This window comes from Cavia porcellus, unplaced genomic scaffold (assembly GCF_034190915.1).
Source record: "Cavia porcellus strain 051 isolate PalLab524CR breed Dunkin Hartley unplaced genomic scaffold, mCavPor4.1 scaffold_6, whole genome shotgun sequence".
Lineage (NCBI taxonomy): Eukaryota > Metazoa > Chordata > Mammalia > Rodentia > Caviidae > Cavia > Cavia porcellus.
In genome coordinates, this window is record NW_026947489.1 from 81,348,221 (window position 1) to 81,375,920 (window position 27,700).

A 27,700-nucleotide genomic window follows, 5' to 3' on the forward strand; every position below is an offset into this window, starting at 1 on the left:
TATCACACATCTGCTGGATGCCAGGCACTCATGAGAAGAACTACAGAGGTCACCATATACAATCTCCTAACACTTCAGGCAAGGCTCAGAGAGGCTGGGTGACTTTTGAAACCACACACCATGATGGGTGAAGCTGGGGCTCTTTTTTTAGAGGTCTGTTTCACCAAGTCACTTCTGGCTTCCCTATCCCCATCTTCCCCTGCCCTGGCCAGGTTTAGAGAGCTCCTGTAGCGGTGGGATTGAAAGCAATGGAAGGTACCACCCCAGGGGTCTTCTCCTGCATCCCTTTTAAGGCTCTCTCTTTTGCAGGCCCCTGAGAGCTGCCATATCCGTTCCTCTCCAGAAGGGGGCTGGTGCTTCCCAGCTCTGCCAGGGACCGACCTCAGACTGCAGGCTGCACCTTCTCTAGGGGCCAGTGCCACCTCCTGGAAAGCCCCTCCTGCAGCTATCTCCCAGTCCCCTCCCTATTAGCACAGAGTAGCCCTTATAAACAAAGAGATAGGGCACATTCTAAAGACACTTAGGGATACTGAAACTTGAATGTCACATCACTTTCACTATGTCACAAAACGTTTTTTTTTTTTCTTTCCTGTCAGTTAAAAACATGAAAACCATTCTTAATTTGCAGAGACGCAGCTCTGTGACCCCAGTCTGGTGGTTCATTCAGCTACTTAACACCCCACCCTGAACCATGCTGGCTCCATCTCACAGTGGTCCTGGACATCGCTAATCCTTCTTTTCCACCCCTCTGTGCTGGCTTTTCTTCCCTGAGCCAACTCAGGGACACCATCAGCAGGAGGGGGACACCCCAGACACGCTTCTGGGCAGGCACAATGCTTCCATTCAGGCAACCTGAGTTTGTCACCTTTCTGTGTCACCAACACTTCTAAAACTGCTCACGCAGCTGTCAACTGAAAATGACCAGACACACTCAATGTGAAAGGGACACGCGTGCATATCCAGCTTCAGGGCTACTGTTTCACCTGAGTCCACATGCCTCCCCAAACGGGGGTACTGATGGGCCTCTACAAGTGGTTTCCCATGTACAAATTGCTTTCAGATTGTAATTTTTTAATTAAACACTATTATCTACAAGACCCCACTGTAAAGCTCAAGTCAAAAACAGGATATTCCTAAAGACATACATATAAAAACACATGCAAGTGTGCACACATACACAAAGATACACTCACACACACCTGTCAAAAAGAAGATACATTGGGGTCAGTGCTACAGTAACTCTTGGGTGACACTTGGCTTCCTGGACTAAGCAAATGACAAAGTTCTCCTGCACACAACAGGACCATGTAGAGGGGCCCTCCCCACTCTTGCCCTCTCCAGGGCAGCAGCTCCCTCAGTTTGCAGGCCCTCCCTGGAATCCCTTGTTAATACAGCAGGTATGAGGAAGAATAAGCAGGTGGCAGCTAGGTGACAGAGAGAGTATGAGCTATGCTATCCCACGGCAACAAGACACATCTTGAAAGAGAAGTAGGAGCTATGACAAAAAGCCTCAGCAAGGACCATCCCAGCAAACTGGGGTGCCAGGAATCCCGTGCAGAGGTTACAGGAGACAAGGTCTGGTTTGAAATATGTGGTCCTGTGGGGAATCCCAGGGGGTTAGGCTCAGACAGAAGTACATGGCTGTGGCCACGTCTCCAGTCATCTTTAAAACTTCCCTCCTCCCACTCTCCCTGTTCTCCTACCTACTTCTGGCTCCTCCAGATTTACAAGGTGAGAGCTCTGAATCCAGCCAGCAAAGCCTGTCTTCCCAGAGTGCACCCAGAGTGGCAAACAGGCCACTGTCACATGCCTGACCCAGGCCTCAGAGTCTTGTAGGACCAGGCACCAAAGCACAGCCCCCTCCAGCAATGAGCTATGTCCAGTGTTCAGCCTGAGACACTGGTCCTCTGGGACAGTTTGTCTGTCTGTCCAGGTGGGGGATAAGCCAGGTGGCAGGAAGGGAGCCCAGAGCTGGAGACCTGAGAGCTGAGCACTCCGCCTGCAGACAACGGCTGCATTGTTTCCACGCTGCCCACAGTGTCCAACCAGAAGACCAGGATCTCTCAGGAGATCCTAGGGGTCAGCAGCGTTCTGTAGTTTTCCAGAAATGCTAAAACAACGGGCTTCCAAGTCATGAGAGCCCAACCCAGCCTCAGCAGTGACCAGCACCTAAAGCCAAGAGGCTATCACCATAGCTACCAGGTTCCCAGGGAACAGTGGATACTCCAGAGGCTGAGAAGAAATGCTTTGTCTGTCACGGTCAAGGCAGATTTCACTGGGCCCTTTGAGACAATCTAGCCCGGCACTGATTTTACAGAGGAGAAAACCAAGAAGTGAGGGGAAGATTCCCCTACAGTGAGAATCACGTCCAAAGGCAGCCCGGCTGGACATGCCAAGCCACATGCTCGCCCCGTGGGTCTGGAGCCCTGTGCAATTCTGAAGCAACCAGGTTGTGACTATCTCCTGGCAAGTCCCGACTGTCTTGGTGGCTCAGAAAAAGGTAGACAGGCAGAAATCCTCAACTCCATTTTTGTTCACCCTACCCACTCCACTTTAGTGAGATAAGATACTTTCTTCTTTGTGTAATGAAAAAACCAAACCCCACATTACCTGCTACACTCGAACACCAGAGTTCTCAGCTGACACCCAAGTTCCACACTACGCTGTGGCACAGTGATTCTTAGCCTCTCCACGTACTTCCCCTTTGCTATCACCAGTCTAATCATAAAAATAACAAATACTGGTACTGTTTATTGCCACCAAGTAAGTGGCCTGGGAACTTGGTAGCCAAGGAAAATGAGGTTCCCAGAGATTGAATTACTCACCCTAAGACAGAGCAAGGAAGTGACAGGGCCTGCCCGAATGTACACCTTGGGTCTGGTGATTCCAAAATTAGCACTCACAGCCTATATGGTTTTGGCCTCCCTGGTTGACCAGAGACAGAGAGGCAGGGCTGGCTCAGCCCACAGGGCTGCAGGCCCCCGAGCTCCCTGTGAATGCAGTGTGCTACAAGCAAGTGTGTGTTCTACTTCAACTAGAAACATGACAAAGACCCCAATCACTCACTCGCAGCACTGAAAAGAGAGTCTCCTTGAGGAAGATTCATAAGAGAGATGGGGGAAAGAACAATGAAACAAAAACTTTGCCCCTGACATGCACATTTCCCCAAGCATGATCTTTAAGGAGCAAAGCAAGGGCTCATAGTCCAGCCAAACATGCCTGCTGCAGGGACCCGTGCGAAGGCCTACCTCAAAGCTCTCTGCCAGTGCAGGCCGGCCCAGGCCTTGGGCTTCTCTCAGCAACACAGGCGGTGTGGCCCCTGTGCCCCTTGAAGCCTTGGTCTTCACCCAGCTCCACAGACAATGCATGGTGAGGGGACCCGAGCGCAGGGTCCTGGCAGCCCCAGGCCCCAGTGCAGTGTCCCGAGGAAGAAAAGGCAGGGAGAGGGGTTTCTGTTTTCATGACTGTAGTGAACAGTCACTGAGGCCAAAAATAGTTTGTGCCTGGGAGCTGGGGAGTCAGCACATACCTCCCAGAGCAGGTGCTGGGGATGAGAGGCCTGCGAGCTCTGGCTGCCTTGTGGCAGGGGGTGGGGACCTGAGACAGTAGGCCCCAGATGCATGTGTTCCCTGCCTCAAAGCCTCCTCCAAAAAGTAGAACCTGAGTCAACAAGGAACACTGTCATCTTCCCCCTCTTGAGTCATCCGGGAAACCCCCACCCCACACGAACTCCAACCACCCCTCAATCTCCCTGCAGGCTCTCATACATTTGGGGTTGGACGGTTTGAACACTCACAGGAAGAACCTTATGGACTGCAGCCTGCCCTGGGAAGACCCTAAGACAGTCATTCAAAAGCAGAGTCAGCTGCCACACTGCTAAAACTACATCCAGAAAGTGAGCATCCCTACCTGTGAGTAGGGGAAGAAATATAAACAAAATTATATGTGAGGTGGTACACGCCCATCATCCCAACTACCTGGAAGAAGGGAGGATTAGAAGTTTGAAGCCAGCCTGGTAATTTAGGCAAGATCCTGTCTCAGAGGGGATGATGCAGTTCAGCACAAAGGCCCTGCGTTCAATTCCCAGTACCTAATAGAACATTTGAAAGTTAAGCACAGGCTATTAGGGCCTGGTGTGGTAGGATGTACAGGTATATAACTTTCTTTTTCAAGCTTTTCTGTAATTGTGAATTTTCCTACAATTAATATTTATAATTAGATTTAGAAAATATTAAAATAATTTTTTTAAAAATAAATAAAGGTAAAATAAAAAAGGAAAGATCTTGGGTGTTCACAGGGCATGTACAAGACATTCCTATCCCTGAGAAATAAAGAAAATAGAGCAGAAAGAGAATTTTGTGGCCTAACTTTACAGCAAAACTTCATGGATATGAATCCTGGCTCCACCACCTCAGATAGGTGACACACTGCTTAGTTCCTCTATCTCTACTGTACACTGAGGGCGATGACACTACCTCTGCGCAGGTCAGGGGGTGCACTAATGAGGACCCTCAGCTGACAGCTTGGTCCTGGGCACATTTTGAGAGCTTGCTAAAAAATGTATGGCATAGGGACTGGGGGATTTAGCTCAGCAGCATAAGCACCTGTCTAGCAAACGCAAGATCGTGAGTTCAATCCCCAGTACAAAAAAAAAAAAATTATGGCATAAATTCATAAATAAACTGCACTGGAAGAACAGAGAGGAGGGAGAGTGGCAGAAAGGGAAGATGGATGGATGGATGGATGGATGGACGGACTAACCAATAATGAAGACTGCCTAGAAGGAAATATGCGGTAAATATAATGTTTATTCCTCTGAGTAGAAAGATTATGATGCAAACTGTCAAAAATGGAAGCTATTATTCTTCTCCACATTTCAAGGATGAACATACGTGTAAGTTACTGGATATTAAGAAACAAAATCCAAAACGCCAAGAACCAATAATTGCTTCTGAGGACTACTGGCATCTTTTTCCTTCCCTTTCTCTTCTGTATTTTCTGAGATAAACATTGCTTACTTTCTTGTGGAAAAAAAAAAATGAGAAAGGGCATTAAAAACAAAAACCATGGAATGGACTCACCTATTGCATTCAGAAACATTCCAAGAAGTTTCACTCACTGATGGGAAATGGAGGTGCTGTGGTCACCTCAGACCCCCCCCAGGAAACCCACTGCCATGAAAGGGTGTGGGGAGAGGTGTCACAGCAGCTCAGGCAGCAACTGATACTGCATCTGACCCTGCAGACTCTTCTACCAGGCCAAGCAATTAGAGCAAGTTGGAATGCTCCAACTTCCTAGCCCAGTGATTGGTTACAGCACTTGCATGTGATCAAGGCCAAGCCAATCAGAAACTTCCCTAGGATTTTGCAGTTACAGTTCTAGGAAAACAGCTTTATGGATAAATAGAAAAATGGTGGAAAGAAGGAGGCTGAGCTGCAAAGGCCCTTCACTCCAGCTACATGGAACAGCCTGTCCCTGAGGTACATCCTAACAGTGCCACGTGGAGCACGCAGTGTGGAACACGCATCCACACTTGCATGGATCTGTCACGTAAGCTGATGGAAGTCTCTATCTTAATCCTACCAGCAAACTTGCTAAAGAAAAATTCCAACTGCCAGCAGAAAAATACAATGCTTTGTACCTATTGCCTACTATGTACTCAGTATCCTGCCATCCTCCCATGTATCCATCCACCCATCATCCACCATCCATGCATCCACTCAATAGCTACTGAATGCCCAGGGTGTGCCAGGCACTTTTCTCAGTACCAGGGACACAACAGTGACCACAATATAGTCTTTTTCCTTAGGAAGCTTACATTCTAATAAGAACCACAGGATAAAACACAAATTCAAAACTAACGAAACTACAAAAACGAAATGTGTAAGTGCTGGTCAGGAGAGAGTAGCAGAGGAAGCAGCAGCTGCGGGAGGCATCAAGGCTTAGACAGGAGGCTGCGCTCAGCACTGACCTCCATGCCCTGCAGAGGATGCCACAGCACCAGCCCTGAGGGTCTAGGAATCTCCAGGCAGAGAAAACAGAACATACAAAAGCCCTGGGCTAAGACAGGAAACAGCCTGGCTTGTTCTGTGCCAGGGGCAGTGAGGAGAGACAGGAGATAGTATAGAAATGGCAGATTTAAAAAAAAAAAAAGAATCACTCCCAAGTTTCTAGACAGACCAACCAACAGGCTGGGAGAGGTTAAAGGAACCTATTCAAGGTCACACTGCACTGGAAAAGGACAAATCAGGATTCTGTCTGCCTTCCAAGGCCAGGCCTGGGGTCATCCACTTCTGGAGGTCACACTCTCCAACACACTCCTGCTTTCCAATCCTGCTGCCTGCCCAAAGGTGTACTGCTGAGAGCAGAGCCATAGGAATTTACCTGCTGCATTCTTAAAAAGAAAAAAATTTCCCAATGCAGTCTGGCTCAGCAGCTCTGCTCTAGAGCAATCTTGCCTTTGAGCTGGTCTCAGGAGTACCAGAAGAGAACAAACACAAGCTGTCAGCTCAGAAGCTAGCGGCCCCCAGTAGGGGCTCCACACATGCTGCCAGAGCTATGTCACTGCAGATACAGACACACACTAGTGCTCAAGCCAGCCTGGCACCAGGAAACACCACAAGAAGCCTAGGCACCAGCATCACCAGGCATCAGCAGATGCCCAGTCCTTGTCCTCCCTCCCCAGAGATTCCTGCAATAAATGCCACTTGCACCAACCCAGTTGCTGCCACAAGGAACCAAACTCTTTGGATGATCTTACTGGCATGCAGCCATTCAGCAAGCACACCCACTATGTGCCAGACACTGGGGACACAGCTATGAATAGAACAGCCATATCCCTGCTCAGATGGCACTTCCTGTTCAGTCAGCCTGCACTGGACTTGACAGCCCAGAAACCCAAAGGGGTAAGGCAAGGGTTCACGGTCAAAAAGCGTGAAGCAGTCTAGGGCTACACAGAATACTCTCATTCCTGATTTTCAGATTGCCAGAAACCAGCGGCACGCATCCTCACCCTAAAAGCCTGGCTCAGATCAGAAAAACGAACTGTTTCATCAACCAAAGACAGTGATGTATCCGAGTTCCAAGAAGACAAGAGCTCAGTACCCAGCACACAATGGTGCTAACTGCACACACCCTAAATGAGTGAATAAATGGAGAGGAGAAAATGCAGAAGCAAGCCCTCCACTCTGGGCTGTACTGCATTTCGCTCCTTCCTCTCTTGGGCCTAGGAATCAAATCAGCTTTGCATTGTGGTTATTTGCAGACATGTGTGGCCCACCAGCCGGAAGCCTCTAGGGCACACTGTATCACTTGGCAATTCATTCCCCTTGTGATAGTCCAGTCTTGCACGGGGGAAGTAATAGATGCATAATGATGGGTATAAAGGAAAGAAGGGAGAGAGGAAAGGCAAGCACATGAAAGAAAGGCAACCAACTCAATGACATGACTACACACATATAGCAGCCCAGACTCGGGCACTCTGGGTAAGTCCTGAGTTTAAAGTCTGAGCTCCCCATTAGCTCACTCTGTAATGCCAACAAGTTACTTAACTTCTCAGAGCCTCGGTTTGTTAAGCTATAAAGTAAGGATTAGCAGATCTCCCCACTCCCTGCCCCAAGCATCAAGATTAAGCAGGATGATATATATAAAATGCTGGCCTTCCCATTGTCCCAGCCCTTCAATGTCCCAGAAGCATGCCAGTCCACCTCCTGCTTCCCTGCTCTTTCCCCCACACTAAGTGGGGAGGGCTCTGCAGCCCAGTGAGCTGAGCTGGGACTGAGATCTAGCACCCAGCACTGCAATCTCATCTGTACAGGCAGCCCCAGGCAGCTGGAGCTGATTGTCTAGCAGATCCTGCAAGAGGCAGCAAGGCCTGTGCTGCTTCCTGAGGAGGCTCCCAGGGCTATAGAAGCCCTCAGGGGGCCAATGGCAAAAAGGAAGGGGAGCACAGGAGGGAGGGCTGCAAGACTCCTGTCCCATGCTGTACCCTGTGAGCCAAATGCAAGCTTATTTCTCTTTTTTTAGTTTTTTGAGACAGAGTCTTGCCATGTTGTACAGGCTGCGTTGAACTCACTGAGTAGCCCAGGCTAGCCTCGAACTCATGGCAATCCTCCTGCCTCAGCATCCCAAATGCTACAATTACAGAGGTGTGTCACCACCCCCAGCAGCTCATCCACACATTCCTCTGGTTTAAATCTTACATATCCTCCCTCCCTTAGGCCCTTAGTCTTACCTATCCTCCCACCCTTGCAGACCTTTAGTGTACATACCACAGCTACACAGAACCTCGGCCACTCCCAGCCAATGGGAAGCCAAGAAGAAGGTAGCAGAGGGTGGTAGCTTTCCCCCCATCCAGAGAAGGCCTCACTTTGAACCTGGGAATGCAAGGACAGAAGAGAGGAAAAAGAGAACCTGGCCTGTCAGTCCTATGGGCATGGCGTTTAACTTAAAAATCTCCAACAGAGAATGCTTATTCAGGGAACTGTGGCCCACTTGGTCCTAAAACCAAGGCTCTGTTGCACCTCCTCTGCCCACCACAAGTGATCCCGGCTGGCATTGTTCACTTCCTTTAACAACTTTCAACAGGGAAATTGCGGAAGGAAAAAAAGGGCTCTACGCCAGCAGGCTCTGAAATCATTTCCCTAGCTTTAGCCAAAACATGAAGCTGTGATAGATATTCAGATTCAACCTGTGGAACAGGGGTGGCTGGAATCTGTCACAGGGCATGGGGTGCCGTGGGGTTGCCTCTGACCTTACTCTCCAGCCCTTCCACCCTCCAGGCCACCTGGCCCTGCCACCACATGAGCAGGCTATGCTGCTCAGCCTCGAACCTCTCATCTGACTCCGTGGTGAACTCCTGCCCTCCCGCTAGGAGCTTTATTTCCCTTACCCAAGGATAAATATTCACTCTTCCCCCACTCTTCTCTCACACACTCTTCATCGTCCCCCAGATAAGCCCCAGCCCTGCACTCCTCACAGGAAGAAGTCCCAGAACCCACCCAGTTTCTGAACCTGCTTCCTCCAGACTCAAGATCTTAGCAGATACTGTTCCCATGTCTGGGTGCTCTTCCTAGTCTCCCGTGGCTCTTGGGGATATGTTCACCAGCACTGGTCTTTCTCTGCTCCAAGATCCACAGATCCCAAGCTGACCTGTGACAGTATCTGGTGCCAGTTCTTCATTTGCATTTCACCCTAACCTGGAGCCAGGAGGTGTCCCTGGGGCATCCCACTCCCATTCTGGCTGCTAGCACAGGACACTGCCCAACTAGACCTTAGACCTGCAAGCCCCCAGCAATAGTTGATGTATACTTAAAATTCATTGCAACAAAGATGGACACTTCAGGCTGTGCACATTCTGAGGGCTGCCGCACTGGGATGGTGGGCCCAGAGCATTCCTGCCACCCACAGAATCCTGCTGGACAAGTCGGGGGGATGAAGGGCCAATGTTAGGGTGATCTAGGAAAGTATCACCCAAGTTCTCCATCTCCAGCATCCAGAAGAGGGAGGACATGACGAATCAGGTACCACATGTCAGAAGTGCCACAGCAGACTCTGAGCTGGAGGGCTGTGACCTGACTCAGTTGGGGACAGAAGGAAACAAGTGCAGAGTCGGTCGGCTTAGCCTTTCCTGGAAGAGGAGCTATCACCAGGTGACCACATTCACACCCACTTCCTCTCCACATCCAGCAGAAAAGGCACTATTTCCTGCAAACTTTCTGACCATAAACACTATCCAACCCGCAGACAACAGCCAAAGTGACATTCACCTAACCCTAGGAGGGCAACCCTACACACACACACATACACACAACACACAACTTTGAATGCATATGATTCACATGTGTCATGGAGCCATAAAGAGTCAAGGTCAGCAGAGAACTGAAGAGACAAATTCTACCTGATGAAGACTATCCAAGAGCAGCCCAGGGGCAAACCATCGTGAGATTTTGGCTGTACCCATGCTGGACCCCTTCTGCACTGACAGGATTACAAAAGCTAACTGTCATGTTGCATGGATGGATCTGGCAGACAGACAGATAGGTATGGAAAGAGATGCTGTTTAAGTCTGGCATCCCCAGCATCCATCGCACAGGGACTTCTGTTCATTCCTATCATTCCTTTGGCAGCAAATATTTGCCAACGGCCTTGCATAGGCCAGGCAGCATGCAGCAGGGCATGGGGCCTCCTGGGGGTGTCTGGCTTCTACTGGCCACAGGTCCTTAGCTCCATGCAGATGCCTCCTATCACTGTGTACACCTGAGGGAGCAGGGTGGCACCTCCTCGGTCATTAATAAGGCGTGGCTTCTTATTTATTTTTTTCTTTGCTCTTGGTTTTTTTGGTTTTTATTTTTGCTTGGTTTTGTTGGTGGTCTTGCTAGGAATTGAACTCAGGGCCTCACACATGTGAAGCAAGTGCTCTACCACTGCGTTACACCCCCAGTCCACCATAAACCCATCATAACCCCATATCCTAAAGAAATCTCTATCTTACTGGTTAAGAAGGATGAGGTGGATTACTACAGACTAATACAAAAATAAGATTAAGACTAAACCCCTGAAGATACCATATGTTGTATGATCCCATTTTAGCAGCCCAAAACAGGAAGGAAGCGAATTTGCATTGCAACTTCATTAACAAGGGCATCCACCACCCAGGGAACAAGCCAGTCACCTCTGAGTAGCACAGCAGAAGGGTCTCTGTGTGCTAGCGATACAGCACTCCCCCTTACTTGCTTAGTGCAGAAAATGGGCTAAAATTCACTTTTCTCACGGTCTTTGGGTATCTTACTTGCTTTTGATCTCCCTTTATGTCAGCTATAAAAGGGAAAGAGGAAGGGCCAAAAACACATAAGAAAGCTGTGCCCAAATCCCATGAGAAAGCTGGATATGGTGGTGTGTGCCTGTAATTCCACACTCAGCAGGCTGAGGCAGGAGGATCACCATAAGTTCAAGGCCGGTCTGGGCTAGTGAACTCAAGACTAAACTGCACAATGAGATGCTGTCTCAAAACAAAACAAAATCCCATGAGATAAAAGTGCCTGAGGGCACAGGAAACATCTCGATCTTCAGGGAAGAAATCTTTGCTCCAGTGTGGTATGAAAACATCACACAGGAGCCTGGTAGGAAAGCACAGTGCTCTGCAATCCCTTTTGAGAGACAGTGGGGAGAAAAAGATGGCAGATAGATAACAACAGCTACAGAGTCTCTTTGAGATAGCCAACTTAAGATTCCAAAAATAATACAGCATGGGGAGTCACAGAGGGAGATACACCCTGCCGACCCAGGAACAAACTAACCTGAGAGAAACCAATTAAAAATACAGTCTCAGTGCTACGATTCCAACAGCTACAGTCTCAGTGCCTCCCCTTGAACTTGCGGCTTGAATACCCTGCCGCTGCCGCACCTGAGTTGGCGCAGCAGGGATAGCCTGCTGGTTTCAGCTCACTGGAGATTCGAATGCACTGAGGGCAGGAATCCGCAAGCTGAACTGAGAGCAGAGCTGGTGGGGAACGCTGCATCAACCTTCAATGAGTGAGGGGAATAAAAACCCTTCCATAGACAGGCTTCAACAAACGGCATTCTGGGACCGGGCAGACTGGCCAGAACAAGGCGCTGCAGTGACTTCAGCTCCCTTCTCAAGCGGGTTTGGTGGGGGGCACTTGACCTGGGTGAGGCCCTGGACTGAAACCCAACAGGCTAGCCCAAAACAAGTCCCTGTGCCTGACAGTACACCCTAATGCAGTGAAGCCTTCAGTAGGTTGACCTGGAGGGAAGGCCCAACATAGGCTGCCTGGGTCTGTACCTCCTAGTACACTGCAGTGGGCAGAACCACCTAATCAGCATGCCTCAGACAAACTGAAACCAACAAAGAAAGAAGCTGGGCTTCCTATATACGCCTATATGGAGAAACAAAAAATATGAGAAGAAGGAGCAACAAGAAAGGGTCCTCAGTCCCCAATCCTGAGAACACTGATCCAGGAAAGGTGAATGAGGACAGAAAACATGCAATATCAGGCATGGCACCAATAGACACAAAGCAGTATCTTTGGGACCTCATAGACAAGTTCAAAAGTGAAGTATTTAACCAAGTAAAGCAAGATATAAATAGAATAATTAAAAGAAATGCTAAGCACCTCCCAAGAAAAAAACAGATGGTAGAATGGAAGAACAAAAAAAGGGGAGAATTGTTTGATGGAGAAAACAGAGAATACATAAGCAGGTTCAAAGAGATTACCAGGAAATTAAAAACTCCATTGAAAGCTGGCAAAACTGCTTGAAAGAAACTAAGGATAGACTATCTAAACTGAAGGACAGGTTTGCAATGTGGGAACATGAAAAGAAAAATTTCTTAAAAATAACAAGGAAATAAGCAGTAACAATACAAAGGCTAGAAGACAACAAGAGGATCTATAACTTAAGAATAAAGAATGTGAATGAAGAAGCAGGGGTACAAACAAAGGAACTGCAAAGGCTATTCACAGAAATAATTAAGGAAAATTTCCCAAACATAGGAAAAGGAAAAGATACTCAGATGTATGAGACATACAGAACTCCAGCCACCTACAACCAAAACAGAACTACACCCAGGCATATAATAATCAAGATTTCAGAAATCCAATATAAGAATAGAATATTAAAAGCTGTCAGAGACAAGAAACAGATCACTTACAAGGGAAAACCCATCAGAATTACGGCAGACTTCTCGGCATGGACCATCAAATCTAGAAGAATGTGGGGCAAAATAATCCAAGCCTTGAAAGAAAATAACCTCCAGCCCAGATTGATGTATCCTGCACAACTGTCCCTACAAATTAATGGAGAAAAAAGATGCTTCCAAGATAAAGAGGAACTGGGGGAATTCACAACCACCAATCCAACTCTACAGAGAATACTACAGGGCATTCTAAAGAGAGAGAAAAACACCAGGATTTCAGGAACAGTGGCAGAGAGGCCCCAACAAATGGAACAAAAAGCAAAATGAAGAAGACAAACAGACAACTAATGACAGAAAACAAGAAGAATAGAAATAAGGCAGAGAAAGTTGGATATAATTTCTAATATGGATGGCCTAAATACACTAACTTAAGGGAAAAAAGACAGAATCCCAGGCAGAGTGGATCAAGAGGTAGGTCCACTGAGAGGCTCTTTATAGGAAATATAATTAACCTGAATAAGGGTATATGGACCAAAATCAAATATGAGAAAACGAAACTCAATATGATAGGGAACCAGACAGTAATAATAGGAGTAACTGGACCAGTATTTACGGATCGGTTGAAAAGATAGGCATTACTAAGTGAAGAAATACAACTAGAAATCCAGTCCAGGAGTGAGAAAGTTCAGAAATAGTTAGGTAAATAGTAGGTTGCACCCCCAGTATAAAACCATGAGTGTTGGGGAGACCCAAAAATACACAGTACATCCCAGGGGAGTGAAAGGGGAGGAACAGTCTTTAAAAAAGACAACAGAAGATACTGCTAATAGTATATCAGGAATTAAAACCCTTAAAACTCACACCACTCTGCTTGGTTGTAACTTGTTCCATCCCAGTTTGTATACAAGCACTGGATCTGAGGGCATAGACAGCTGTCCTGAAGATACCAGGACATAGCACAGTGGTCATCTTTAATTTCCTATTAACTCAATCAGGATCTCTGTATAACTTATACTGTTACATCATGACTGATCTTAGTTAAATCTGACTTGTTTGGTTGCTGCTTATTATTGACAGATTTTATTCAAAACTGTTAGGCTGCTGGTATCAAGTTGAGGAGCACAGACAACTATACTGAAAATGACAATGAATCACTACGATATCCATTCTGATTTGATTACTACCTGTTTTTGTAGCTCTGCACTATCTACAAAGTTGTATTTCTATTAATTCTGTTATGTACTGATATATTCAATTATACTTTATCTAATGATATAGCCAATTTTGTTGATAATAACAAGAGACAGCACAGTGACCATGATAGAACTCCTCATACAGCAGTTTTATGTCTTTTTAGTTTTATGTGTCTATAGGAATATGTTTAGTTCTGTCCTGCTTTGTTCTATTTCTCACTCTAATATACAAAGGATAGAAATACATGTTAAGATTCACGCTTGCATAAAACCTATAAATAGTTTATGAGAACTGATCTTATGACACATGATGAAATGAACAAATGCCTTGAAAGAAAGAAACGGGCACTACAGTACCCAGTTCTGATTCTGGAGTGTCATGATGTGAAATCCAGCAATATTATTAATCTTTGTTCAGAATAATTTTAATCTACTAAGTTTTGTTAGATCTCAACATAAATGAAGATATGATAAATGTATACATGTCTAAGTATATAGGATTGATAGCTATATTACTTAGTTTTTGTTGGATAGTTGAACAGAACTGCTTGCAGTTTTCCTGGTTGAATTCCCATTTATATGTTCCACTTTTGTATCTTGAACAACTATTTGTGGGGGGACAATATGTATACATCAACTAGTGATTTATTACTGTTTATTTCTTTTCTTTGAAAGTATGTACTATTTCTGCCCGTTTTCTGGTTTTGTCTTTCTTTAAATAAAATTAAAAAAAAAAAGAAAGAAAGACAGTGGCACCACGATTTATGGGAGAAGTGATACAGCAGAGGGCAAGGCAAAGCCACTATGTAGGAGAAGGTGCCCACGAATACATCTTCCCCAAACTGCATCACTTGACTGTTCCTCTTCTAGATCTCTTTACTCTCCAGGAGAAAACTGGCTGAAGACAGGGCTCAAAAGACCATCCAATGTCTCATTCAACCTAAGTGGGGGCCAGGAGGCTGAAGCGACTTGTTCAAGTCTCACTGAGTATAAAAGGTACAGGGACCCACTTGAGACACCCATAGAGGTTTGGGCTGCCTGGTCCACACCTGGTCATCCATGGCCACAGTGGTTAGGAAACAGCTGTGCCTGTAGCCAGCCCACCCACAGCACCGCCCACAGGAGCCTTACAGAGGCCACTGTACCAGCTGCAGCCAGGTGAATGTGATGTGTGTTAATTCTTGCCTGGAAAAAGAGGCAGACGCTTTGACTTTCTGGTCTCCACTAATATTCCATTCCCTCCTGATCTGCTGGGGCTTTGGGGGCAAACCTCTCTGGTGCACACATCAGGGATGATTTTCTCAGGGAGCTAAGCTCTGCAGTCTGAACCTCCTTGGAGGATCGGCCCAGCGTTGGCGTTCTTCCTCCTTAGTGGGAGCTAAGCTGTCCTGCTGGCCCTGCAGGTGGACAGAGGACTTTCCAGCTCCCACTTGGGCAAGTAGGCCAGGCAGAAAGTGGCACTGAGCTGGGTGTAGTGGTGCACGCCTGCAATGCCAGCATTTGGGAGGCTGAGGCAAGAAAATGGTTGCAAGCTCAAGACCAGTCTGGGCTACAAAGTGGGCCAGCCTAAACTACAGAGTGAGACCCTGTCTCAAAAAGCCAAAAAAAAAAAAAAGGCGCTGAGCCTTCATCCTCGAACAAACCGGGCTGGTCTAACAGAAAACATACCCAGGGATCCTGGTCTCTCCTCAGCCTTCCTGATTCCACATCCATGACATTCTACAACTGTGGAAGGAGCAGGCAGGGAGGACAGGGACCACCACATGACTCCTAACTAGCACCTAACCAAGTACAAGTTTTGGAAAGGTCTATACCTAGCTGCCTGCTCCGGGCACTTGTGGCACAAATCTCTCTCCACAATGCCTGCTTTACACAGCTGAGCAGAACACCGCTTTGTCTTCCAGTAGTTTAAAGGGCACTCAGTGTTCACTAAAATTCAGCCTGAACACTTCAGATCAGATCAGCAGGGAAGACTGCCTGGAGGAGGGATCAGAGAACCAGCATTAGAAAGAGGTTCACTGGTGAGGCAGGAAGACAACGGAGGGGGAAGGAGCAGGATGCAAAGGTCAGACCTCAGTGAGCAGAAGAGGGAGGAACGCAAAGTCAGAGAGGCACAGGGCATCTGGCACTGACTCTGAAGGACATGGGAAGCCACAGCAATGACACGATCCAATTAACATTTCTAAGTAAGTGGGATGAAGAGGGTAAATGACAAAGCAGGGAGACCAATGAAGGGGCTGCTGGGGGCGGGGGCCAAAGGGGAGCTAGACCATGCCGCGGAAGGAAGGGGAGAGGAATGGGTCCACAGCACCTGGGTTTGTGGCCCGAGCACCTGGGTGGATAATACCACCACATAGGAGGTGGGGAGGGGGTGGGAAGAAGGAATGGAGGTGTCTGAGGAAGGGGGAGAATAAGGTGGTGGCACATCAGTTTCTGAGCTGCCTCGTGTCTCCAAGCACAGAGGTCACAGAGTGGCAGGAGGTTCTTCTGCTATCTTGCCCTGATCCTCCATTCCTGGAGCTCTGCATCCCAAGGAACGTCCAGTCCGCTCCAGGTGCATTTGGCACAGACGAGGTTCTACTGCCTGACCCCTGGATCCAAACGAGAGAGCTGCTCACCAACTACCCAGCTCCGTTGAATCACTCATGACTGTGATTCAAACATCACCTGACTCAGTATCTGCTGTACCTTTCTCTGCACCCCCTCAGACTGCTGCCTGTCCTCTCAGAGTTCTCCAGGACCGTGCAGCCATCCTAACACCCCCCACCCATGAGTGGAGAGTACAGCCCCTTAGTCTTAGCCCCCAGAAAACATGCCCTCAGATTTGTGTGTGGTCTGTTTGCCCCACACACCTGAAACCTGAGCTCCACTCACATACCTGTGCCACTGCAGGTCTGACGTTGAAGGTGTCCAGCCAGTCGCGGAAACGTGGGTAGCTGTTGAGCTCCGGGGTCCTGTCGCTGGGGGCCACACTAAGCTTGCACTGCCGCTGCTTACAGATATACCGCACCAGCCTCGCCTGTGGGACGCACGGGAAGAAAAGGACATTCAGTGGTGGCACAAGCACACAGTGGCCCCAAGTGAGTATGCAACAGGGGAGCTTAGACAGCCATGAGAGTGATGTCATCGGGAGGGGAGCCTGCAGGGCCCCTATGTTGATGCCCACACAGCCATGAGGCCACACATGGGGACAGAGAAGAGGCAGGAGAAGCATCTAGAGGGCCATACAAAGGGCCTGGGAGCTGCCACAAGTCCCCCACTGTACGTGATTCTGGTGACCCTGCCTGCCCTCAGGACCACACTCTGCAGAGACTGATGGCAAGATGGGTCAGAACAGAGACCAGGTCAAAAGGAAGCAGGCTCATACTGGACCGGACTGGGGAGTTGGGGGGACTTGGCTCAGGAGGGTGGGCCAGCAGGAGGCCTGCAGCCTGCAATCAGACCACCTAGATAGGGATCCAACACCTCAACTGTACCCTGGTTCTGTGACCTTAGATAAATTACTTAAGCCTCCAGGAAAGCCTCAGTTTCTTCTTTCAGAAAATGGGGCTAAGAATAGAGGCTGGGGGTGGGAGTAAGAAGAGATGAAGCACTTAGTACTTGCTGGGTGCATGGTGAGTACACAACGTCCTGGCAGCTGCTGGGCAGGGACAGTACTAGTAAGGGCCCGAGCCTTCAGCTCCATGCAGGCAGTCAAGGATGTGAGCCCCAAAATGCATGCAAACTCCAAACATGTGAATCTGTGTATCTCCTAAGGGAAGAGTGTCCAAAGCTTTCCAAACACCCTCATAAGTCTGAACAAGGATTGATAAAAGGAAGGGAAGTAGAAGATATAAATCTACCACCCCCAAGAGAACCAAGGAGTCGCCTGGCTCGGTGGAGATCTAGTGACCTAGTAACCAGCAAGAGCTGCTGAGACAGTGACAAAATTCCGTTGGCTTCCCATTGGTGCCTTCCAAGTATCTCCAAAAGGCAGGCAACCAGCCAGGTGTGAAGGTGCATATTCCTAATCCCAGCACGCTGGGAAGGAGATGATGTGTCTCAAAAATAAAAAGGTTAAAAAATAGCTGAGGATGGAGCTTAGTGTGAAAGCCCTGGGTTCAATCCCCAGTACCAGCAGGAAAAAAAAATTTAAGTACAAGCACCATCTTCAAAGTGGCATGGAAACCTGTCCCTCAGTGACACTCTTCCTCAGACCCGTTGCCCTCAAGGGTTTTGTGGTCTAGTTGCTAATTTATCCCTTGTCCTTTCATTTGTACATATCTCAGTATACATCTCTAATGAATAAGGATTCTTAACATACTCTTATAATAATAATAGTAATAATAATAATAATAAATGATTTTGAATTGCAAATAACTGGAAAGCCTTCCAACTGCCAATTAGGACATTCATTCGGATCACTGGACATTCATTTTGGATCACTGTACGTTGTGTACTCACCATGCACCCAGCAAGTGCACCATGCACCAGTGAGCAGTGGAAGCCGGATCACTGGGAGCAATGGTTTTAAATACACAAAACCCTTACGATGACAAAGAAAATCAGTTACACTAAAATACATATTCCAAAATAAAGTGTGAGAGAGTGGTAAAGCTTCTTTATTAAAGTATTAAATAATACCTAACAGTAAGTCTAATATCTGTAACTTTGAAGTTTTGACAAGGGTAAATTGCTTTTTCAAATAAAACTATGACTGTAATACAATATGAAAATAGCTGTATTTCCTACTGGTGACTGAGTCACCAGCTTACTGACCATGCCTCACTGCCCACAACTACACTAAACAGCGTACTAAATTGTATGTGAAGTTAATGAAAAAAAGGTGCATTTCTTTTTGTCATCCATGTCCATAGACTCCCTGAATTCTATCCACAGACCCCAGGTAAAGAACCCCTGTGGCTAGAGAGACTCGAGTAAGAGACCCACAATGACAACAAAACCTGCTGCCATCTTGGCCTTCCTGAAATTTCCCCTGGTAACCAATTTGAGCCATCATTAATCTGAAAAGTACCGACTCAGCCCACTCAGGTTACTGGCCTTCTCTCTCCTATGGCCCCAAACTAAAACCTGCTACCTTCAAGCTGCCACAAGGGTCAGCAGCAAGTGGGGAGCACCACTAGAGAGGAAGCACTGAGTCAGAATCAAAGTAATGCCGCTCAATGGTAGGGTTTTGATGTTTGGTGAAAGCACTAATAGACAGACAAACCAGGGCATCCTTGTACCAGCCATCCCCCACAACCCTCGCTGCCCAGGGCAGACAGCACTAATCAAGCACAGCAGAGGCTCATAGCTCCGAGCAGACACTGCAAATCAAACACTCTTTGCTGACACTCATTACCCTCAGTCACCACATATGTTAAGACGTCTATTTGTCATTCCTATGAACATCTTCGGGGCATAAAGTTCACAAATGTAATGACACAAATGCCACTTCTATTCTGCACACTTAAGTAGGGGTACTCATGTCCTTTCCAATGTGGCCAAAAGCAGACTCCAAAATCAGGGCCAGACCTCCTGGTCCACTGGCCCCTGGAGATAACCTGCCCTCCATCCACATGCTCATTCCTTGTAAAATACTTGCTTAGTTTCCTACCCATGTGCTTCTGTTCAAATGATGTTTTTGCCCAGAGATGTTTCCACCCCCAGAGATTTGTTAGGCCGAGTCAGGATTCTACTCCCCTCTGCTGCTCTATCACAGCCCTGACCACAGTGGGCTTCACACTCAAGCTAACAGCTCTGAGCAGGTCTCCTCAGCAGCCCTGAGCTCCCAGGAATGGGACAACACATGCTTTTGAGATGAGAAGAACTGGATTCAAATCTACCACTTACTGACTGTGTGACCTTCAGGGAGTTAATTCACTTTTCTGAGTTCACTCATCTGCAAAGCAGAAATGACTAGCTCATACTGAAATGACAAGCCAGGGCCCCTGGCACACATCAGAGCAGAGACTGTGCCTCTGATGTTTTTTATCCTCACATTTGTACCTCATTCATTTTTGTCCCCACAAGCCTCTTTACTGCACCTGCACATGACATGTGCTCAAAACCTGGCAGAGGAAGGAAACACATGGCCTTTATCCCAGATTCCCCACTGCCGGCCCTTCCCTCTATTCCAAATGGCTCTCAAAGACCAACTTCAAAGTGCTGGCCGAAGACAGGACCATCAATCAAACAGCCATGCAGATTCAAAACCACTCTTTTCCACATTAACTGAAGAGGCTGGGCTCCTGGCACTGGGCTCTTGGCACCAACAGCAGCAGCAATAAAGGTCACCCCATCACCAGCAGGCAGTTTTATGGGCCACCCCTCTGGAAGTGATTAATAATATATCCACTCTGCACAAGACCTTGGCAAACAGAGCCAACCAGGCTTGGCCTGAGCCAATGTCCAAGCCTTCTCCAGGTCTCCTCTTCCAATCTGCCCAGCCTCTTGCCCAAGGTGCTATCCCCATGCTACACGGCAGGCTCTTCCCAAGATCCCTCAGCCTATACTCAGCTGAGAACCCCTTCTTCCAGGAAGCTTTCCTGAGCCCTCCAAGTACCCACCGCACACCTGACCTAAGGCAGAGGAAAGCAAACACCAGTGGAGCAAACGATGAGCACAGGAGTCTGAGCATTCCAAAAACCAAGGTAAGTTCCCCAGAAAGAAAGTGAACAGTTACATTTCTTGACCCCACCCCACAGCACAAGAGATTAAACTTAAAGCCTCGTGCATGCTAACGAAGTGCCCTACCAGTAAGCCATCTTTCTGTAAAGGCTATTAGAGATCCCTGCTGAAGAATCCAAAGCAGGCCTCAGAACTTGGAGTGATTCCTCCACACATACAGATAACACCTCCAATACCCAGTGGGTGGTACCCCAGTCAAGGAATGGGAAAAGACACCAGAGCACTGTGACCGTCTGCTAGTGTATCCAGAGTCATGGCAGCTGCAGTCACCTGTAGACCAGGGCTCTGCTGAGCAGCAGAGCTCCCCTCTCTCACAGAGGACAGAGGCAGCGGCATGCAGTGGCTCCCCATAACAGTAAAACAGAGCCACTCTCACTTTCGGAAAGTTGTGGCAGTCACAGAAGCATTAAAGGGCTATTTTCCCAGACAAACCACAGCGGGGGCCTGCCAGGGGCCTGCCAGGGGACCTGTCATTGGTGGTGTCATTTTCTCTTACCCACAAAAACCGCAAGATATAAATTTTCCGGAATAGAAAAGCACCTGAGGTTCCAGTGATGGGACCAGCAGGGTGAGGGGAAGTCATTAGGACTCTGGCACCAAAGAAGGGTCTGGGCTGGAACTGAAGCAGTCCCAGCCCCAGGACTGTTTTGCTTCGGGAGTGTGGACCCCATCCCTAAACGGACACACAGCCTGATTAAGGAAAGAACAGAAGGGCTTCAAGGCAACGCAGACACAGCCTGTCAGGACGCTGTAAATAGCAGCCACTCACTAAGCGTCCTGGGCTGAAAGAACCGGGCCCTGGACCATCTCTGATATTTAAGAATTTAAGATCAAAGACCTTCAAGAAGTCCCTTAGCTCAGCTTCAACCTCCCCACCTGTAAAGAGTTACTGGGCCAAGTGAGCTGCTCCAAATAATAGTGCTGGGAAGGAACCAGAGAAAGACACAGCCCCACCATGGTGCAGCTGTCTCTGTAACTGTTGTTCAGTCCAGCCCTACCTAGGAGGCAGCACAGCTGCATGAGGAAGGACTGGAGCTCTAGAGACTGTAGACTAGCCTGTAAGCACCTCACCACACTCCCCTGGAGGAAGAACACAGGCAAGGCCTTCACCCGGCAGCTCAGTTTTTCCATCTGTAGGTCTACCTAAAAGGCCGCTGTGAAGATTTACATGATAAAATGTTTGTAAAATGTTCAGCAAAATGCCCGGATCTACGGAAACCCACTCAGTAGAAGCTGTGGTAAGTGTCCTCATCAAGTTGTTGTCAGGTCCTCCCTTACTGCCTCTGAGGCAGGACGGACAATGTGGCGGGGATCACACCCATCTCTGAGATAGGGCTAAAAAAGACCCTACGGTCCAGTGTTGGCCTAAGGGTGATGCTGCCAGAACTCACCACTCAGGTGCATTTACAGTAGGAGAGGTAAGATCTACTCTCCTCTGAGGAGGAGAGTAGGAGTCCTGCAGGACTCCCCCGCAGGACTCTGCATACCCGGAGCCTTGCTTTTCTTGGGACCCTCAACTCTACACTCAGCACCAGAGGACAAGATCGGGACACAGGGGCACTGACTCTGGAACGACTGCTTCTCTGGACGAACACCTGCCACCCAACCGTCTCCCCATACCTGGTGCCCATGGATTCTTAATCCGTCCTCCAGGGTACACACAGATGTCTCAGGCAATCAGAGGCCTAGGTGATATGGGAAGCCCTCTGTCCCTTGCCAGTTGCCACAGAGGAACTGGAGCAGTGGCTCCACCCAGGACCCCAGCACTTAGTGGCTATAAGGGAGAAAGAACATAGTGCACACCTCACAGATCAAGACTGCAGGGGTTTAGTCCAACATCCAGAGCGCACCAAGTACTCATGACTCAGGGCCCCAAGGGTGTCACCCCTGCTCAGCCCAGTGAAAGGTACATACAGACCTGGCCAGGTGCCACCTCGGTTATGCCTCACCCAGGTTTTCCTGCCCTTCTGCAGAAAATACCTCTTTTCAGACAACTGACTCTGCAGACGAAGTCAGCTGTACTTTCAATCTACAAGGCCTAGCTTAAGGAGTTTTCTTCTGCGATTCGGACTTCACAAGCAGCCAGATACCAAGACATCTGTCACGCTAACCTGCCTCAGACATTGGCTAGGGCAAAGGGCTCCATGTCCCAAAAGCAGGACAGGAGGTTAGGTCTACAACTACATATGTGACAGATGTTAAAATATAAAATGGATGAGTGACCCCCAAGCACAGGCTGAGACTAATACTACATTCCCACACCCAACAGAAGGCTACCTCAGCGATCACCTCCATACTCAGTGGCCCATGTGGTAGTATTAATGCTCTGCTCCATGTGGATAGTACTACATCCCCTTCCCTCCCTGGATTCCCAATGACAATTCCAGGAGGCTGGAGCTATAGCAGATCCCTAACAGTAACATCCCAAGTCTTTACACAACCCCACGTCTGGCATCGCCCCTGAAGCATAGCCTCTCACGAAAGTCTGTCACGTGTAACTGAAAACATTACAGACCCTCCCAGGCTTCTGACAGGAAGAACGGTGCACTTTACACTGAGTGGAGAGAAGCAGAGCAATGACAAGATGAGGGTACAGTACCAGGTCGCCAGCTTAGCTCACCTGCTGGCTGAAAATCCCTGCCCACCCTGCAGGCAGTGAAGCCCACAGCTCTGAGCACAGTGACAAGTTTCTGCTCATCATCACTCGAGTACAAACAATGAGATTCATGTGTTAAACCCATGAGGCACACAGGGGTTTGTTTTTTGTGGGTTTTCTGTTTGTTTGTTTGTTTGTTTTTTGGTACCGGGGGATCAAACTCATGACCCTGCGCTTGCCAGGCAGGCGCTTATGTCACTGAGCTAAATCCCTGGCAGTACAATTTTATTATTCCCGTCTCACAACTGACAAAACCAAGGCACCAAGAGCTTTATAATTTTTCTGAATTGTGCTGTTAAAAAAAAAAAAAAAAAAAAAAGAATGGAGACCAGGGATATAGCTCAGCAGCATAAGCGCCTGCCTGGCAAGTGCAGGGTCCTATCTTTTCTTTTTTTTTTTTTTAAAGACTTGAGCATCCTACACCTGTCCCTGTTACCATACCCTCTCCCACTTTGCTCAGCTAGTACACACAAACTCCTGCATAGCTGTGTTCTAGGAAGAAAACATTGTGGGTAAAAGCTACAGACTTTCCCATGCCCTTAAATGTGTCCACACAACTTTCCACCACCTCTGGTCCTGATTTGCAATAACCTAACCTTGGGCTACAGCTGATTCCTGGTTCCAAACCAGCACTAAAATTCATTAAAACTAGCCAAACCCTTGCCAGGTACCTGTGACCTGCCCTTTCAAGACCCCAGCATGCTTTGCGGATGGATGCCCATCCCTTTCCTCTTGATTTACTCTGTCTTCGCGGGTGACTATGGTTTTGGACCAGCCCTCACCCACACAGGACCCTGCCTCCTTCCTCTTGTGTAGGCAGCAGCACCACACTCTTCAGTGGATGCCTACAACAGTCTTGCTAGTGCCAAGCCCCTGTCTATGTCACCCCAAATTTCTGGAAGTCACCAAAGCTCCTGAGACTTACTCCATCCTTCCATTAATGGTCCTCAAAGCAGCAGACCCCTGCCTATCACTGGCAACCTTACTCAGGCCTCAGGGATGTCCCTGTACATCTTCTACCTCCTCCTGAAGCTAGGGTGTGTGAGGATTTCCTGCCAACCGGAGCAGTAGCCCCACTGCATGGCCAGCTTGTTGCAAAATGATTTCTGGGAATGTAAGGGGGCCTCTGGAGGTATATTATGGTGCAGCTGAAGAATCCCCACACGGCACAGACTGGCCACAGTGTCCAGCTCCAACAGCACCAGAGGGGACACAGGGCTCAGAGCACCCCCAAGCCTTCAAGGTACCCAGAGGGGCTGAAGTTATCAAGCAATACAGGGTCAGAGTCAGAGAGTATTAGGCACAGTGAGACAAGGCGAGGAGACAGCATAAGCCACCTCAGTCCCCACGCGGGGCATTTCGCAACAGCCTTCCCTCACCAGTCTGTCCTGCGCCAGGCTCTTGTGGGGAAGCTGCCAGACGTGTGCATCTGTGCAGAAACGACCTCCCCGCCAGCCTCCCACCAGCAATCCTGCCTTGACGTCAAAGCCAGAGTCGGAGAACTTCAAAAACAAACAAAAAGCCTGCCCCAGACCACAAGTAGAGATGTTCCCAAGGAGGCCAAGGGTGAGGGCGGTCACTGCTGGGAGGCAAGGCTTCCAGCCCTGCTTTGGGCTCCCAGGGCTAAACTCTGGGTCTGCCGAAGACGAATGCAGTGGGAGGTTCAACTACAGGCTAACACAAACCAGACCTCCCTGAGGTCCTGCCCATGGGGGTGAGTGCCCATCACCAGGACTGGCGTAGCAGTGGGTGCAGGGGACCCTGCCCAGAAGCACTGACACCTCAGTCAACTCTTCTGTCCAATTAGCACCTCATTAGACAGCATGACTCATTCTAATCAGCCTAGGACTAAGTACTACTGTACTTAGTGAGTTAGAGGGACTCACAGTCTCCTGGGGAAGTCGGATATGAGCAGGCAAGGTGGACAGCCAAGTGCTGGACTTTTCTCAGTAACACCTGCTGACGCAGTACAGCCTCCAGAGACCATGAACCTCACCAGGACTTTCAAGAGGTGGTCACCTACCTGACACACAGTACTGTCCCTAACTTCCCTTGGTCTGAAGTGACGTCACAAGGGTAAGGGGAGAAGCACATCTATTTCATCTTCCAGTCATTCTACAATCAAGAAACATCCTCCTAGTGCAAGGCACCGTCAGGCACAGCAACATGGTCCATGAGCTTGAGGAAATTACATAAGTAAGGGCAAAAGACGTGTCCACACAGGTGCCTGCCTGAGAAAGATGGAAGGCAGGAAGCACACAGCAGGTATGCCCATGCTCTGAGCATCAGTGACACAGCAGCCTCAGGGCCCCACAGCCCCAGTGCTAGGAAACCAAAGGGACCCAGGTGTCGGGGCCACAAGTGTGGTGCTGCTCACAAACCAGGTCTTTCATTGACATGGTCTGTGTTCCAGGTCAAACAATCCACATGGCTATCTGAGTTCAGCAGGTCCAGGGGACACAGCCATGGAACCAGTTTACCCATCAGCCCCTCAATTCCAATGGGAGACCCTGCAGAACCCCTGACCCTGCACCCTACCAGGTACCTGGTGTGAACTACCAATGAAAGGTTGCACCTAATAGCAAAGATGGACGTGGCCTTCTACCAGGGAGCCCGGCCTCTTCCCTGTCCTCAAGACCTGCTCCCCTGGGAGGCTGGGACCTGAGAAGGTAGGGGCTTAAGACTCATCTCAGAGATGGTACCCAACGGTGCAGTGATAAATACAGTTCCTTTCCAAGGACATGTTTCCTTAGCACCTCAGGCCATCACAGAAAAAGGATGAAGGGCTGTTCAAGGGCTGCCCAAGGGTCAAGAACAGACGTATCTGAGATGCTAGGGGTCAGTTAATCTGGGAGCAAACAACCTGGTGACAATGGCTGCTCATTAACCAGCTAATACCCACACTTGGCTTCTTCCTCACTCACAGAGCCCAGTTTCATCTGGGGTGGCACTGTGTCTGGTACTGAACTAGTCCAAGCAAGTGTTTCTCAGCCCTGTCCCTGAGCCCCAACCTCAGAGATTCCCAGGCACCTGACCTAGGTGACCCAGTCCTTGTTTCCAGGTTCCCAATGTGTCACAGTTCTGCTAGTGAGGCACCAGAATTCGTCTGCAAGAGAACTGTGGGGAAGAAAGGAGACAGTCTCTGGGGCTGCCTGCCAGGCCCTGCCCCCTTTAAAAATGGACCAGCTACAGCTAAGCATCTTGCAACCATTGCAAGCCAAGAGTTGCCCAGGAAACTACTGCTGCCAACATCACATGTGCCAAACCAACACACATGGGTCACAAGCTCCAAACTTCTTAATGTAGGAGAAACACAAGGCCTATGTGAGTCGCTTACAACAAAAAGTTCTTTCCGATATTTATTAAGTCCACACTATTATAACCTTCCTCCTGAGGCTGATGTTTCTCTGGCTTCCAGAAAGCCTAAAAGACAGTAACAAGGGTAACTAACCCTTCATTCTTGGAGCCACGTGTCATCTAAAGGCATTCTTCCAAAACTCCTCCCAAATTTTGAGAAGCAATTTATTTTTTATGAAGTCCATTTATTCACCTTTTTGCTTAGTTTATGTTTTTTATCACCTAAGAAATCTTTGCCAAGTTGACAGCCACAAAGATATACTCCTAAGTCCTGAGAGTTTCATGGTATTATCTTTTTGGTTTAGGCCTATGATCCACCTTTGAGCTAATTGTTTTAGTTCAAGACTGTTTTTACCACAGTTGTGGGTTGTTTTATATATATGGCATTCCCACACGCCAGGCCTGGTGATGTGCATTCTGTGTATTATCTCCTGTAACACCAACAGTTCATTTCACAGATGAGGAAATAAGCTGAGAACACCATATATACTAGAAAGAATGCACTCACATGCTCTAATCCAGTGGTAGTGAACCTACAGCATATTATTTGCTTTTCTTTTAAAACAAAAGACGTTAATGTACGAATTTTTAACTAAAACCTGAATATTCAGGTTTAATTGTGCTGTTGACACTTAGCAATTATCAAGTGGGTTTGGGGTTGCTCACCTCCAAAAGGTTTACTATTACTGCTCTATTCTATTCCTAGTACCTTAGAGCACCTTCAAGTCTGTTATAAAGGACCTAGAGTACAAATGGACATTAATACAACTGAAGACCCAGCGAGATAAGAGCTCCTTGTTGCTCTAAACTGCCTGCTAGGGTCACTATTGAGTGCTTGGGAACACCACGTCCCATTGTACCGTTGCTCTCGTTGCTCTCGGGAAGACTCCTAATAACTCAGCTTCCAGGAGCATGCGCAGTGGGTGTAGGGCCAGTGGGTAGCAAAGGCTATTCTCTCCCGCAGGCAGTCTGAGGATCACCAGAGGCTATGACATAACCCTAGCTTGCTCTCATTAAAGATGACCACAGAGTACTTCATGGTCCTCCAGTCTGGAGGGCTATTTGCTCTCCTCTGGAATCTGGGTCAATCTGTGGCTGCTTGGCCCAGTAAGGTCCAGATTCTTATGGAACATGCATGGAGATGATGGGTACTCCCATGAACCCAGCTTG

At 48.3% G+C, this 27,700-nt stretch overlaps 1 protein-coding gene across 4 annotated transcripts in view; it reads right to left on the reverse strand.

Moving 5' to 3' along the window:
• Ksr1 (kinase suppressor of ras 1) overlaps positions 1–27,700 on the reverse strand; it is a 143,010-nt gene that overhangs the window by 48,868 nt on the left and 66,442 nt on the right. For 3 of the 4 annotated variants that reach the window (XM_013152174.3, XM_005003587.4, XM_005003586.4), the window contains exon 2: positions 16,727–16,867. In XM_013152174.3, the coding sequence (XP_013007628.1) occupies positions 16,727–16,867 (141 nt within the window). Of the gene's footprint in view, positions 1–3,248; positions 3,699–16,726; positions 16,868–27,700 lie in introns of those variants that run through there. The other variant, XM_023565058.2, reaches the window with a different exon arrangement.